This window comes from Apteryx mantelli, chromosome 3 (genome assembly GCF_036417845.1).
Source record: "Apteryx mantelli isolate bAptMan1 chromosome 3, bAptMan1.hap1, whole genome shotgun sequence".
NCBI lineage: Eukaryota > Metazoa > Chordata > Aves > Apterygiformes > Apterygidae > Apteryx > Apteryx mantelli.
Genome location: NC_089980.1, coordinates 16,619,651 through 16,633,108, shown reverse-complemented (window position 1 = coordinate 16,633,108; position 13,458 = coordinate 16,619,651). Strand labels below are relative to the sequence as shown.

General features: G+C 38.5%; 1 protein-coding gene across 1 annotated transcript in view; it reads left to right on the top strand.

Annotated features, from left to right (window-relative positions):
* APLF (aprataxin and PNKP like factor) overlaps nucleotides 1–13,458 on the top strand; it is a 38,957-nt gene that overhangs the window by 1,757 nt on the left and 23,742 nt on the right. The window contains exons 2-5 of the mRNA XM_067292760.1: nucleotides 2,255–2,326; nucleotides 4,559–4,722; nucleotides 6,131–6,281; nucleotides 9,936–10,062. Coding sequence (XP_067148861.1) covers nucleotides 2,255–2,326; nucleotides 4,559–4,722; nucleotides 6,131–6,281; nucleotides 9,936–10,062 — 514 coding nt within the window. The remainder of the gene's footprint in view (nucleotides 1–2,254; nucleotides 2,327–4,558; nucleotides 4,723–6,130; nucleotides 6,282–9,935; nucleotides 10,063–13,458) is intronic.

Here is a 13,458-nt window from a genome sequence, read left to right as displayed (position 1 = left end):
GCCTCCAGGCAGAAATGAAAGCCCTCTAGAGGAAGCAGGCATCCTCAGATGCAGATTCTGGATCTTGTGGGACAGTTTACCGTGTGGCAGAAGTACACTTCCTATTGCCACGCACATCAGCTATCCCTTTAAAACTGTATAATATCAATATAATGACAATATGGTATGTAATGACCATTTCTGGAGTGCGTTGACTCTTAGGTAGGAGTAGTGGGGGATTAGCCATTTGTCAAAATGTTCTGTTGTTTCCCCCAGACACTGATCTTGCTCTTGAAAATGCAAACATTAGCTGCTCTGTAGCAGATGTGCTCTGTTGGGAGCTCCTATTTGTCGCAACAGCAGAATGTTGGGGTACTTTTATTTCATTGACTCTGAAGCAGACTTCTTCCTGCCCTGGACAGAGGATTTTGATACTAATGGTGATGTTGACATCCCTTAGCATGTACCCTTGACGACTTAAAGCTTATACATCTAAGATTTATGTAAAATATTGGATCAAATGCTCTAAGAGCAGAAAATGCATAGGCAGTTGCAGTGTACCCATTTCTATGCTGCCTAATCTGTCAGTTCTGTAATAAAAACGATTCTCTCTTGAGATGGCAGTTTGCTTTTTGTAGTTTTCTTGATTATGTGAAAAAAAACTTTTTTTTTAAGCAAATCTGTGATAAAAGTACTGGTAGTGCTTTTGAGTCTGTAGTTTTAGGTGAGTATTGTAAGTGTAAGTTTTACGGAAGCAGAGAATAATAAACATGTAAACTGCAATTGAAATTGTAGTTCATTCTTCTCAGATTGGAAGAACCAAGAGATAAACTCTTATTCATAGCTAACACCTCAAAAAAAAAAAAAACCCTTCTAAAATTATTTAACTTTAAAGATCAGGCTAAATTTTTAGGTGGCATAAATAAATACAGCTACAGGGAGTTCCATGTGGGTCTGTAGGATCTAAATGGTAAAATGATTTCTGTTTGTTGTGATCACTGTGGTAATGACTATAAAATTACAGGATACTAAGATGTTAACAGTTGAGCATAGATGCTTGTTTTGCCTTTATCCACTTGAATGGCTCTTTGCCTGTGGTTGAAAACTACTTGTTAGAAACTGTAGTCTGAGTAGCACTCTCCAGTTTTACAGACTCATTACATTTTTTTTTCTTTGGATTTTGGAGGTTGTTTTTTGAATTTGAATGATAATTTCTTTAGAAATGCCTTTGATTTTTGGCTTAAAGAAAAAAGAACTCTTCCAAACAGCCCCTTAGAACTGTTTCCTTCCTTTGTATGCCTTGCTGTAGATACAGAACAGTGTGATGTTATGTAGTAATTAAAAAAACCCAAACCTTTAGTAGTCTTGTATCCTTTTGTAGCAGTTCTGTTTTCTTGTTTGTGCGTATTAACTCAAAGCATCAAGTTAAAATTTAAATTCTGGAAAGTGCTGCTCTTCCAAAAGCATAACAAAATGTAAAGAAAATTATTAAGGTGTTTTAATAATGAGTTTAGAGGGGCACAAACTGGATCCATAGATACCTGCTCAATACTGCCTTGTCTTTGTACACTGACAGCTCTACTACAGGTGAAAGAGTGTGGAGGGAGCAAATACAGAACTGAAACCTCTTGAGAAGCACCTGAAAGGATCTGTTTGGGAAGTGGTGTGAGGCAGAGTTTGGCTTCTTGTGCTTCTCTTGATGATGAAGTGAAAGGTACTTTAAGCGTGTGCCTTCTGTGTAATGCAAAGAGCTGTGAAAGGGAGTACAATGACTCTTGAACAGAACAGTAATGACACTTCTTTTTCTTAATCCTTTGTGTTAGTGAATTGACTGGTGTAATGACAAAGTATTCAAGAAAAAATAAAGGCAGTTTTGGTATTCTGTTATGGTGAAAAATCAGTTCAAAGCTGGTGCATCTGAACTGAGACTCTTAAAACCAGCTTCAAGTACCTGAGTAAATGGTCTCACCTCAGAGCTGCAGACTTGTAGTCTTTTGGTGAGGATTTGCTAAGAACTGCTGGATTATGTATCTGATTATGAAAACTGTATCTTAACATGATTACTGAACTTCTAGTACAGAATCAAATTTTGGAAAGTTACTTTGATTTCATTACTATTTTAAAACAGTCTGGAGCAATATAATGCCTAAAACATATGTCCTGTTAAAATTGTGCACAATTACATCTGGTAACTTGGAAAATTTGATGTAAAAGGAATCTATATTGACTTTGAGGTAATATGGTTTTCACACCCGTTGTTGTATCTTCCTTCCAGATTACAGATAAGCGAGTATCCAGAAAACATGCCATATTGGAAGTGGAGGGTGGCCAGGTTCGCATCAAACCGGTAACTTAAATCTCATTTTGATTACGTCTATAAAGCCAGACTATAAATGCCATAATCACTTTCAGATATTCATGTGGTGTTATGCTTCATCTGAGAGTAGCATTCAGTTCTCCTTTGTTTGTTTCCGTAATCGTTTCCGTAATCGTCATGTTACTGTGTCTCTTTTGTCTTCAGATAATATCTATTAACTTTTTCATGCATAACAGTGGGAGAGTTAAAGAAAAATAAAACATTGTGGAGGTTTTAATTATTACTTTGTTGTCCTGTTTACTCTTTTGAGGTGGGGATCTGTTCTCTACACTAATTCCCCCCCCACTTCTCTTTCAAAAACAAAACAAAACTGAATTTACAGCCTTTACTTTTCGAATAAAGAATATAGTCTGCTGTTTGCAAATAAATTCAGCTGTTGTTATAGAGGGGTGTTTTAAACTTAACCAGGTATTTGTTTTTTGGTTTGGGGTTGGGTTTTTTTTTTTTGGATTTGAAATGTTGCTACAGTAACTGACTCTTCAAATCTTTATATAGTTGCAGTTGATTCAAATCTTACACTTAGGCCATACAAAAGTATTTATTTATGATTGTAGCTGTTTTCTGTTTATACAGATAAGTGTCTATTCAGTTCACCAGTACTGGAAGTGGTGAGTGGAGTTGCTTGGTCACCACAGGCCTGTCATTTTTGCTCTGACCTGTGGTTCTCAGATTTGGTTCTCACTTTTTCCTAAAACTTTGTGGTGTAGGAGCTGTATGCAAATGGGAGTTTGCATCCTACTTCTTTAACCCCCATGCTGTTAACCCTGTAAACCTGAGCTGTGATCCTCCTCTCTCAGGTCTGGAAACCTGCTAGGAGCTTAGTTACTTATATTCCAGGCAAATTTGATCCCAGATTCCCAGGCTTTGGATGATGGCAAATTGTACAGATCTGGCTGAGCACTTGCTGTTACTCTGTTCAATTTCAAGGTCAAACAAGTTAGCATTTCAGCTGCTTTTCTGTATCAAAGCAGTTCAGGTTCTCCTCTCGGCCAGAAAAAATATAGGCAAGTTTCTATTTCACTGAATGAGTAATAAGACTTTTCCAATGTGCTTAATTTATGTAATAGGAGTAATTGTAATTTTCTGAGTGACACTGTGAAACGTATAATAAATAAATTTTTGTGAATTGAGTACCTGATATATAAGAAAGTCTCTGTAATATTAGTATCTGAAAGATTAGAGTAGATGGTTTCTCATGCGTGCCTTTGTGGAAAATCAGTAAATCCTTTTTTTTTTCCTTTTTTTGGGGGGGAGGGGGGCTTTTTTGTTTGTTCTTTGGGTGGTGGCCTAAATGCGTTAATTACCCTTTACACTTTAAGGTGTCCTCTGTGTGAGAGCTATTGGACTACACTTGTTTACTGTAGCATCATTCGGCCTGGAAGGTATTTGGTAGTTCATTTGGTCCAATCCGCTGCCTAGAGCAGGGTCACACTGAATTCACAGCAGGGTCCTTAGGGCTTTGTACAGCCTGGTCTTGGAAGTTATCAAGGATGGAGATTCCACGGCCTCTCTGGTCGACTTGTCCTAGCACTTACTTACCCTCATCATGCAAATTTTGTTCTTTTTATCTAGCCAGAACGTCCTGTTTCTATTTGTGAGTACTGCCTCTTGTTCTCCTGCCATACTCCTCAGCAAAGAACCTGCTTCTGTCTTCTCGATAACCTCCTTGTAGGTACTGGAAGACTGCTATTAGGACCCCCTCAGCCTTCTCTCTCCAGGCTGAACAAGCCCAGTTCTCTCATTTGCTTCTCACAGAGCATGTTCTCCAGCTCCCAGCTATCTCAGTGGCTTTCTGCTAGGCTTGCTCGGGCTTATGAAATGCAGGCCTAATTGGAGTTAGAGAAATTCTGAACTTTGTAATGCATTGTAACAGCTGCGCAGAAGTAATGGTGAAAACACCTTTAGTTTAATTTTGCTGATTTTTTTTTTGAGGTTCAGTTTAGATTTAAACACATTTTTAGGAACTGATTATAGGTATTTAAAATTTTAGCATAGCTGTTTGGATTAGTTATTGTCATCTAGTACATCTGTCTACTTTTGTCTTTAACGTTTCAAGGTTGCACCATTGCTGTAGTTATTACTGTGGCATAACTGCTTTGCTGTGTATGGCAGAAAGGGGGAGGGAGACTTAGCTAAACATACAGTGTATATAAATACATTGCTTATATAAAAATTATTCCAGCTGTTCTTTCTGTCTTACAGATTCATGTAAATCCGTGCTTTTATCAGTCTGCTGAGAATGGCTGTCTTCTACCACTGGAGGCACATGAATGGCACTCATTGAAATTTGGTGATAGCTTTTCCCTGTTGGTGGACAAATACATTTTCAAGGTCCTTTCTGCTCATCCTGTGGAGAGCACAGTAAGGTATCAATACTTGTGAGGAAACAATTCTATTTTCACTATTGACTTGTTCCACCTTTTTTGAGGTGTAGTAAGTCTTGAATGGAAATAAATCGATGTGTCTGCTCACCATTAAGTAGTATCATGCTTAGTTAAGGTTTGAATGGTGATGCCCAGAAAGTGTGAAGTGTGGGATATGTGTATGACAAGTGGTCTCGGTTCTGGAGATGTGGTGATCAGGATTTGTTTACAGTGTCCCTCCGTTCGCCTATCGGCTTAAATGTTAATGTATTAGTGTAGCACTCTGTTCTCGGAAAACCTGGTAACTTCACATGAAAACATTCAATAGTGAAAACAGTAGTGCTTGATATTATTTTAAATTAAATTAGGTTACTTTTACTGGTAGTAACTATATTTCTACTCATCTAGTATTATGTTTTATTTGTGTAATTATGATAGTCCTCGTTTTCTGTCATGTCAGTTTCAAATGATATTAATTGCCTTCCTGGAGGAAGGAAGAACTAACTCATAAGTACCCCTGCCAAAGGCAAGTGACTCGCATGGTCACCTACATATCCACATTATGCGATTCATTGTGTGATTCTGCAATAACTGAAAGTGCTATATTCCTTGACATTTCACTGTGGTGTTTACTTTTTGTGGATACTAAATAGTTTCTAACACTTGGAGAGAAAAGAGAAATAGCACTAGAAGTAGAAGCCTCTTTCTTATTTTAAAATTTGTCAGATGTGTTTGGTTTATATGCTCTGTCCACATTTTGACTTTTTTTTTCAAAACAAGAATAGCTAAAGTCTTTTAATAAAGGAGACTGTTTAATTTTAGGGTAAAATAGTTTGTTGTATGCTAATCTATGATAAATGTCTTAAATGCAGTGTGAAAATTATGTCAAAGATGAATGCAAGTGATTAGGTCTAGTGAGTCAAGTACCTTTTTTGAATTAAAAGGTCAAAGTGAGAAGAATGTGCCTATGATTTGCATATACATTTCTGTGCTATTTCATATATGTGTGTATAAAAATTTTATTTAGGAGGGATTAGTATTATAAAAAACTGAAAAACTAGTCTCCAGTAAAGCAAATTCTAAGCTGTAATTTCAACTTTCCTCAAAGTTTTGTCATGGCAGTGACTATTATAACTTATGTACTTAAAAACAAAGAAACAAAAAACAATAAAACACACCACATTGGGTGTCAGCAATGATTGGAAAAATTTTTGGTTCAAAATCCTCTCAACTGAAGATAGAAAGGAAGGTGGTATGTTTATTTCTTCTTCAGGTTTATTTAATAGTACAGTGCATTCAATTTAGAAGTATATTAATGGCAAAAGTTCAGATGTACTTTTATGCTTGAGTAAAAATACATGTTTATATTCATGATGTGTTTGAGTAGATAAAAACTCTTTTGCTTTGTCAGAAAAAGTCAGGAGACTAATGCAGAAGAAACACCAAGCGTTCACCCTATTAAAATGTCTTGTAGTACATCTTTAATAGAACCAGCGTGTTCCAGTTCTGAGATACAGGGAACCACAAAAATAAGAAAAAATGAGGCTACTTCCAGACATTTGGTGAGTGCTTAATCATTTCATTAAATATTAATATTTGTAAGTATGGGTTGAAAGTTAAGTAAAGGTATTGTATTTTCTAAATCTTTCTTTTTTTTCCTGAGAAGTAAGCTCTGACAAAGTTGTTTGCTCAAAATACCATTTTTTTTTAATTCATTTGGATTGTATTTTATATGTGTGTTTATATGTATGTTATACTTATGTTTATAATTATAGTTACTTGTTCTCTGGAATATGTGAAAATTGAGTTTTGCACTACAAAACAACATCAAATTCTGATCTCTGATGTGTATCAGGAGCTACCCCACAAATATCATGACTGTTCTTTCAGCCAGCCTAAACACCTCTGAAATTTCTGTTTGGAAATATTGCAGCTAGACTGCAGATGTCTTGTGCTGGCTTTAAGTAATATCTGTTTGTATTGTACTGGCAACCTGTTTCTTTTAAATAGTAGAGCTGTGATAGAGTTGTGTTGTCAAGACCCATCAGAACACAGATAAATGATCGTCTTGTTTTTCCCTGGCAGTCAGCATCCTGTCCAGCCAAACAAAGTTTTCAAAGCAAGTGGTTTTTGTTCTCTTACTCTTGCTGAGTAAATAACCATTTTTCAGGCAGTCTGATAACTCGTATTTGGAGCCAGTGGGATTTTTCTTTAATCTTCTGTTGTGTTTCCATCAATGTAGTGCTAGAAGGGACATGCCGGACAGCATGATTTGGCTGTAGATAATGACTACAGGTGTATCTCCTTTTATTGCGCTTCTCAGATATTGTGTTTTTTACAAATTGAAGTTTGTGGCAATGCTGCGTCGAGCAAGTCTGTTGGCGCCATTTTTCCAACAGCATGTGCTCACTTCATGTCTCTGTGTCACATTTTGGTAATTCTTGCAATATTTCAGACTTTTTCATTATTATTATATCTGTTACGGTGATCTGTGATCAGTGATCTTTGATGTTAATATTGTAATTGTTTTGGGGCGCCATGAACCACTCCCAAATAAGACGGCGAACTTCATTGATAAATGCTGTGTGTATTCTGACTGCTCCACCGACCGGCCGCTCCCCTGTCTCTCTCCCTCTCCTCGGGCCTCCCGATTCCCTGAGACACAACAATAGTGAAATTAGGGCAATTAATAACCCTACAATGGCCTCTAAGTGTTCAAGTGAAAGGAAGAGTTGCACGTCTTTCACTTGAAATCAAAAGCTAGAAATGATGAAGCTTAGTGAGGAAGGCATGTCCAAAGCCAAGGGAGGCCGAAAGCGAGGCCTCTTGTGCCAAGCAGTTCGCCAAGTTGTGAATGCAAAGGAAAAGGTCTTGAAGGAAATTCAAAGTGCTACTCCAGTGAACACACAAATGATAAGAAAGCCAAACAGCCTTATTGCTGCCGATATGGAGAAAGTTTTAGTGGTCTGGATAGAAGATCAAACCAACCATAACATTCCCTTAAGTCAAAGCCTAATCCAGAGCAAGGCCCTAACTCCCTTCAATTCTACGAAGGCTGAGAGAGGTAAGGAAGCTGCAGAAGAAAAGCTGGAAGCTAGCAGAGGTTGGTTCATGAGGTTTAAGGAAAGAAGCCATCTCCATAACATGAAAGTGCAAGGCGAAGCAGCAAGTGCTGACATAGAAGCTGCAGCAAGTTATCCAGAAGATCTAGCTGAGATAACTGATGAAGGTGGCTCCACTAAACAGATTTTTCAGTGTAGATGATCAGCCTTATTTTGGAAGAAGATGCCATCTAGGACTTTCACAGCTAGAGAGGAGAAGTCAATGCCTGGCTTCAAAGGACAGGCTGACTCTCTTGTTAGCAGCTAATGCAGTTGGTGACTTTAAGTTGAAGCCAATGCTCATTTACCATTCCGATAATCCTAGAGCCCTTAAGAGTTGTGCTAAATCTACTCTGCCTGTGCTCTGTAAATGGAACAACCAAGCCTGGATGACAGCACATCTGTTTACAACATGGTTTACTGAATATTTTAAGCCCACTCTTGAGACCTACTGCTCAGAAAAAAAGATTCCTTTCAAAATATTACTGCCCATTGACAATGCACCTGGTCACCCAGGAGCTCTGATGGAGATGTACAACGAGATTAATGTTGTTCTCATGCCTGCTAACAGAACATCCATTCTGCGGCAGATGGATCAAGGAGTAATTTCGACTTTTGAGTCTTATTATTTAAGAAATACATTCGTAAGGCTATAGCTGCCCTAGATAGTGATTTCTCTGATGGATCTGGGCAAAGTAAATTGAAAACCTTCTGGAAAGGAGTCACTGTTCTAGATGCCATTAAGAACATTTGTGATTCATGGGAGGAAGTCAAAATATCAACATTCACAGGAGTTTGGAAGAAGTTGATTCTAACCCTCATGGATGACTTTGAAGTAACTGCAGATGTGGTGGAAATAGCAAGAGAATTAGAGTTAGAAGTGGAGCCCGAAGGTGTGACTGAATTGCTGCAGTCTCATGGTAAAACTTTAACGGATGAGGAGTTGCTGCTTATGGATGAGCAAAGAAAGTGTTTTCTCGAGATGGAATCTACTCCTGGGGAAGATGCTGTGAGCACTGTTGAAATGACAACAAAGGATTTAGACTATTACATAAACTTAGTGGATAAAACAGCGGCAGGGTTTGAGAAGACTGACTCCAATTTTGAAAGAAATTCTATTGTAGGTAAAATGCTATCAAACAGCATTGCATGCTGCAGAGAAATCCTTTGTGAAAGGAAAAGTCAATTGATGCGGCAAACTTCTTTGCTGTCTTATTTTAAGAAATTGCCACAGCCACCCCAGCCTTCAGCAACTACCACCCTGATCAGCCAGCAGCCATCAACATCGAGGCAAGACCCTCCATCAGCAAAAAGATTACAACTTGCTGAAGGCTCAGATGATTAGCATTTCTTATCAATAAAGTATTTTTTAATTAAGGTATGTACATTGGGTTTTTTAGACATAATGCTATTGCACACTTAATAGACTACAGTATAATGTAAACATAACTTTTATATGCCCCGGGAAATGAAAAAATTCATGTGGCTCGCTTTATTGCGATATTTGCTTTATTGCAGTGGTCTGGAACCAAACCCGCAATATCTCTGAGGTATGCCTGTAAATACAATAAGTGAAACGTGAGCCTTCACTGTAGCTGAGATCTTTACCACTTAGAAAATAGAGATTCAAACAGACAATATCACTCCCGGTAAATAAGCATGTACTAAACATGAGTTTGGTTTATTTAATTTATTTTTCCAGATTTAGATTTAGAATATGGTTTCTTAACAGAGGAATTGAAAGAATGCTGACAAGACTTCTCTGCTTTTTGACAAATAGGCATTTGTTCATGTTAAACTCGCTATTTTGCTATCTCTGTATGTGCAAACTGTATAGCAAGATATTGGCAAAGCTGTTCTGTGAAAGTTTTAGTCTGTAGTCTCTTACATATTTATTCCAAAGGGCTAAGGAGTTCTCTGTTGAATGGAGACTTCTATAAATGTTCTTTTTCTGAGTGAGTAGGAACACTGAAAATTTTCAGGTAACTGGCACCGCCTTGAAAGTAATACAGGCTGTGTTTGAAGGACATAACTGTGTGCAAACTTGTGTTCTAGTTTTTGTTTTTCCCTCTTTTATGACTGGAAAAAGATACCAAACAGTAAATGTCGTTTCAGGTGCCGCCTCCTGATGATCGTGAAAGCCAACAGTTAAAATCTATTCAAAGAAAGAGAGTGCTTCCATCTTGGATGCTGGAAGGAGACCTCTTGGTTCAGAGGCTTTCTGACACTGTAATGAAAGAAGGTAGGTTTGCAGTGCAGTACAGTTGCATACCAATATACGTTAATCTGCTTTGATCTCTGTTTCTTAAATTATGATTGTGGTGGTAGAAAGTATTAATTTATTACTTCTCTCTCCACATTTTGAGCCCGGCAGGTGACACAGACTGACTTCTGTTGTCTACTTTGTCATCAGTCATATGGGCATTATACAGTTCTTCCTGATCAGTTGGTTCTTCTTTCTGTTCTTTTTTTTTATGCCAGCTATTACTGTTTTTGGACTGCTGACCATCCGATGTTCTTGAGCCCTTTCCTATAAACTCTTCTGTTTTGCTTAGGATGTAAATTCTAGGCAGTTTCTGTACTTTAATTCCAAGCATCCTTCACATTTAAGTCACTGATGTACTGCCCCTTTTAAATTAGGTTCTCCCAATTTCACAAGTGTTAGAGGTGTTTGTGCAGAAGGGGTGTGTGTGTGTGTTTAAACTGTAACTGAATCATATTGGATCACTATTCCGAAGTGTTTTTTCTAGGAGCAGTTTTTTGCAGTATACATGTTTCTCACCAAAAGGAGACTAAAATAGTATTGCATTCCCTTCTGCCCTTCCCACGAAAGGAAATTGCTGAATATATGATAAACTTCTCCAATTCTGTATCAGCAGTAGCAGCAGTGGAATATTGTGCTTAGTCTGTGTCAGGGAGAGACAAGGATGCCATATTGGCACAACCCCAAGAATATTTTCTAGCATGTCCAGCTTTGGTCCTGGGAGCTTGTAACAGAATGTTACTACTGTTAGACATTCTTTGGCAGTCTTACTTATCACAAGATATTTTGGCTCTAATGAGTATTACTGGCAGAACAGGAGGACTAAAGAAATGGGAGGAGAGGGAGGGGGGAGGAGAGGGAGGGAGGGAGAGTGAGTGTGTTATTTTTTACCTTTGTGTCTCCTTAAGACAGTGCTCTCCACAGTACTTGTCATTCCGGTCATAACTACCATTTTCCTAAGGTTTTTATAGACCTGGTTTCTCTAGTGTCTTGCTAAGCTATTGGTACACAGAGAGATTTGTTTCTGATCCTACCTCATTTCTTAGGCAGGTCGTGTGGAGTTAATTCACTAACTATGTAACTGTATACTCAGCAATTGTTCTTAATTCTAGTAGGACTGACTAAGAATGTGAAAAGAAGGTTATTTTGCTCCTGTTATTCTTTATCTCCTTACTTTTTTATCTCTTATTCTATTCTAAACTAAATGTGGTACATATGTCTTCTAACCTTCCCCCTTTCTTCTCTCCCCTTTCCCTTTCTTGGCTTTTTTTCCCCTTATGTTAGAGCAGTTGTAAGACATTAGCCATAACTTTTATCTGAGCCTTGGTTGTCTTACCCAGGCAAATAGAGTTATCTCTTACCCTTTTTTTGGAAAAATCAGTGTCATTTGTCACAAAATGAAGAATAGTTCCCATTTCAACCCTTTCCTTCCATCAGCCTGGGCTATAGGTTGCAAAAGAATCTCATTTTATTGATGATTTCTTGTTCCTGAAAGGAAGACATGACCACCAAAGTAGGATTAAGGATCAGGCAGAAGCCTTATGCTTGCGGTATTGTTACATATTGTTACATATAGCTATAATTTGTGTCCCTGCACAGATGTAGGGTGTATTCCACGACTGGGAATACCAAAATCTCTTCAAGATCATGTTGAGTAGAGAACAAGGAGACTTAATTCTGGCAGTAAAAGGAATCCTCTCTGAAAGCTTCGGGTCCACAGCTGAGGTGGTAATATTTTCTGCCAGCTGCTGATATGCTCCACTGTCACATTCTCTAAGCTATGACAAGTTACAAAGACTGATTCATTCTTTTACTCACTTCATAGCGTTGGAAGATATCTCCTTCAGTCCTAGCTGATCTGGTTTCTGGAGGAAAGATCCCTTATTGATGTAGACATTAACCTTGTATGGCTTTCTTACCTTCTGTGTTTTATTATGGATCGAAGGATGGCAGTCCTTGGTTCTGCTCTGCAGTCTTCAATATAAACAGTGAAGTCATGGGAGAGTTGAGACAGAGCTAGACTCTTGCTTCCAGACCTCTTCCCATTAATCTTCCCTCATAGGAAGAGGGAGGAAGAACAGAGGTGCTGTGGAGTGATTCACCTGTCATCCTAGTCTTGGGGCAAGTCATACCCGAGGCAAGTCCATCAGCTGGTAGTATTTTTCTGATTAAAGTAAGAAAAAAAATTGAAGCAACTCAGCATCTTTGATTGTTTCTCCACTGTTGCAGTCCATTGTAACAGTAACCTATACTGTTTTGCTGGTTGCAAATGGAATAAACTGAGGAGACTCTCTCACTTGATAATGAAAGACAATTTTAAATGAAATCTTCCTTCCACCCCCCCCCCCCCTTTAGCCATCTACTTCATCTGGTAGGACAAAAGCCTCTAGATTTGTCTTTCGGGATAATGTTACTTGCTAGATACTTCCTGCAAGTGCTAACAAACTGATGCTGTCTTCATTTTTCTTATTGTACTTATGATGATTCATGCACTGGTTTTATTGGCATAGCTGATAAGCTCCTGAAGCATGGTTGAGAGATTAATAGCTTAATGCATCTGTTATAGTACAAAGTCGGTCTAAAGTTGCCTGTTTGAGCAGTGAAAGGCTGTCAGCGTCACTGGAGATGTACTTGACTGGAGCTAGGTTGCTGTTCAGCTGCTGCCATGCTGACCAGTACTGGATCTGTTTCTTTATAGGTAGTGGTCTGTCTGCAACTGGTGCTTCACTGTGCTTTACAGTGTTGTACAATGCCTGTTGCTATGGTCTTTGTATCAGCGCTGCTCTTAGGAACTAATATTAATAGCGGTCTGTGGTGAGGTGTAAGATGGTTAGGTGCGAAGTGGTGAATTTCCTTCACTGTCAGTCCATGTATATGAACTGACCATTGTGGCTGGTGTGCGTATGTGTGCATGTTTGCCCCTCTGTGTCCAACAGCTATTCCGTGAAACCTCCGTTTCTATCTGCTACGTCTACTGAGATGCAGTCATGGAAAACTTTGGCTCTTAAAGCCTGAGCAGGCCCACAGAAGCCTCTGTAGTGTCCGAGCAATTCCTTATTAACTCCTGAAACAAATGTAGGGGTCTGGATGGTATTAACCTGGGCCACCTGGCTTAGAACACCTCTATCATATACCATTGGCTGTCCTGCCTACCCCTTTTCCCAAAAGCTAATTTTCAGAAAATTGTAAGAAACAAGAAAAACTGTTCTTTTTTTTCCCTTTCCAAATGTAGAATGTTCCCTGCCAGCATTTCCCCTCAGCTGCATATACCTGAGAACTGGTACTAGCCATGCTGAGCCCTACACTAGTGTTAGTGTTAGATATTCTCCCTCCCCCCCGCCCCTTTCAGCATTAAATTATAATGTTTCTCAAAGA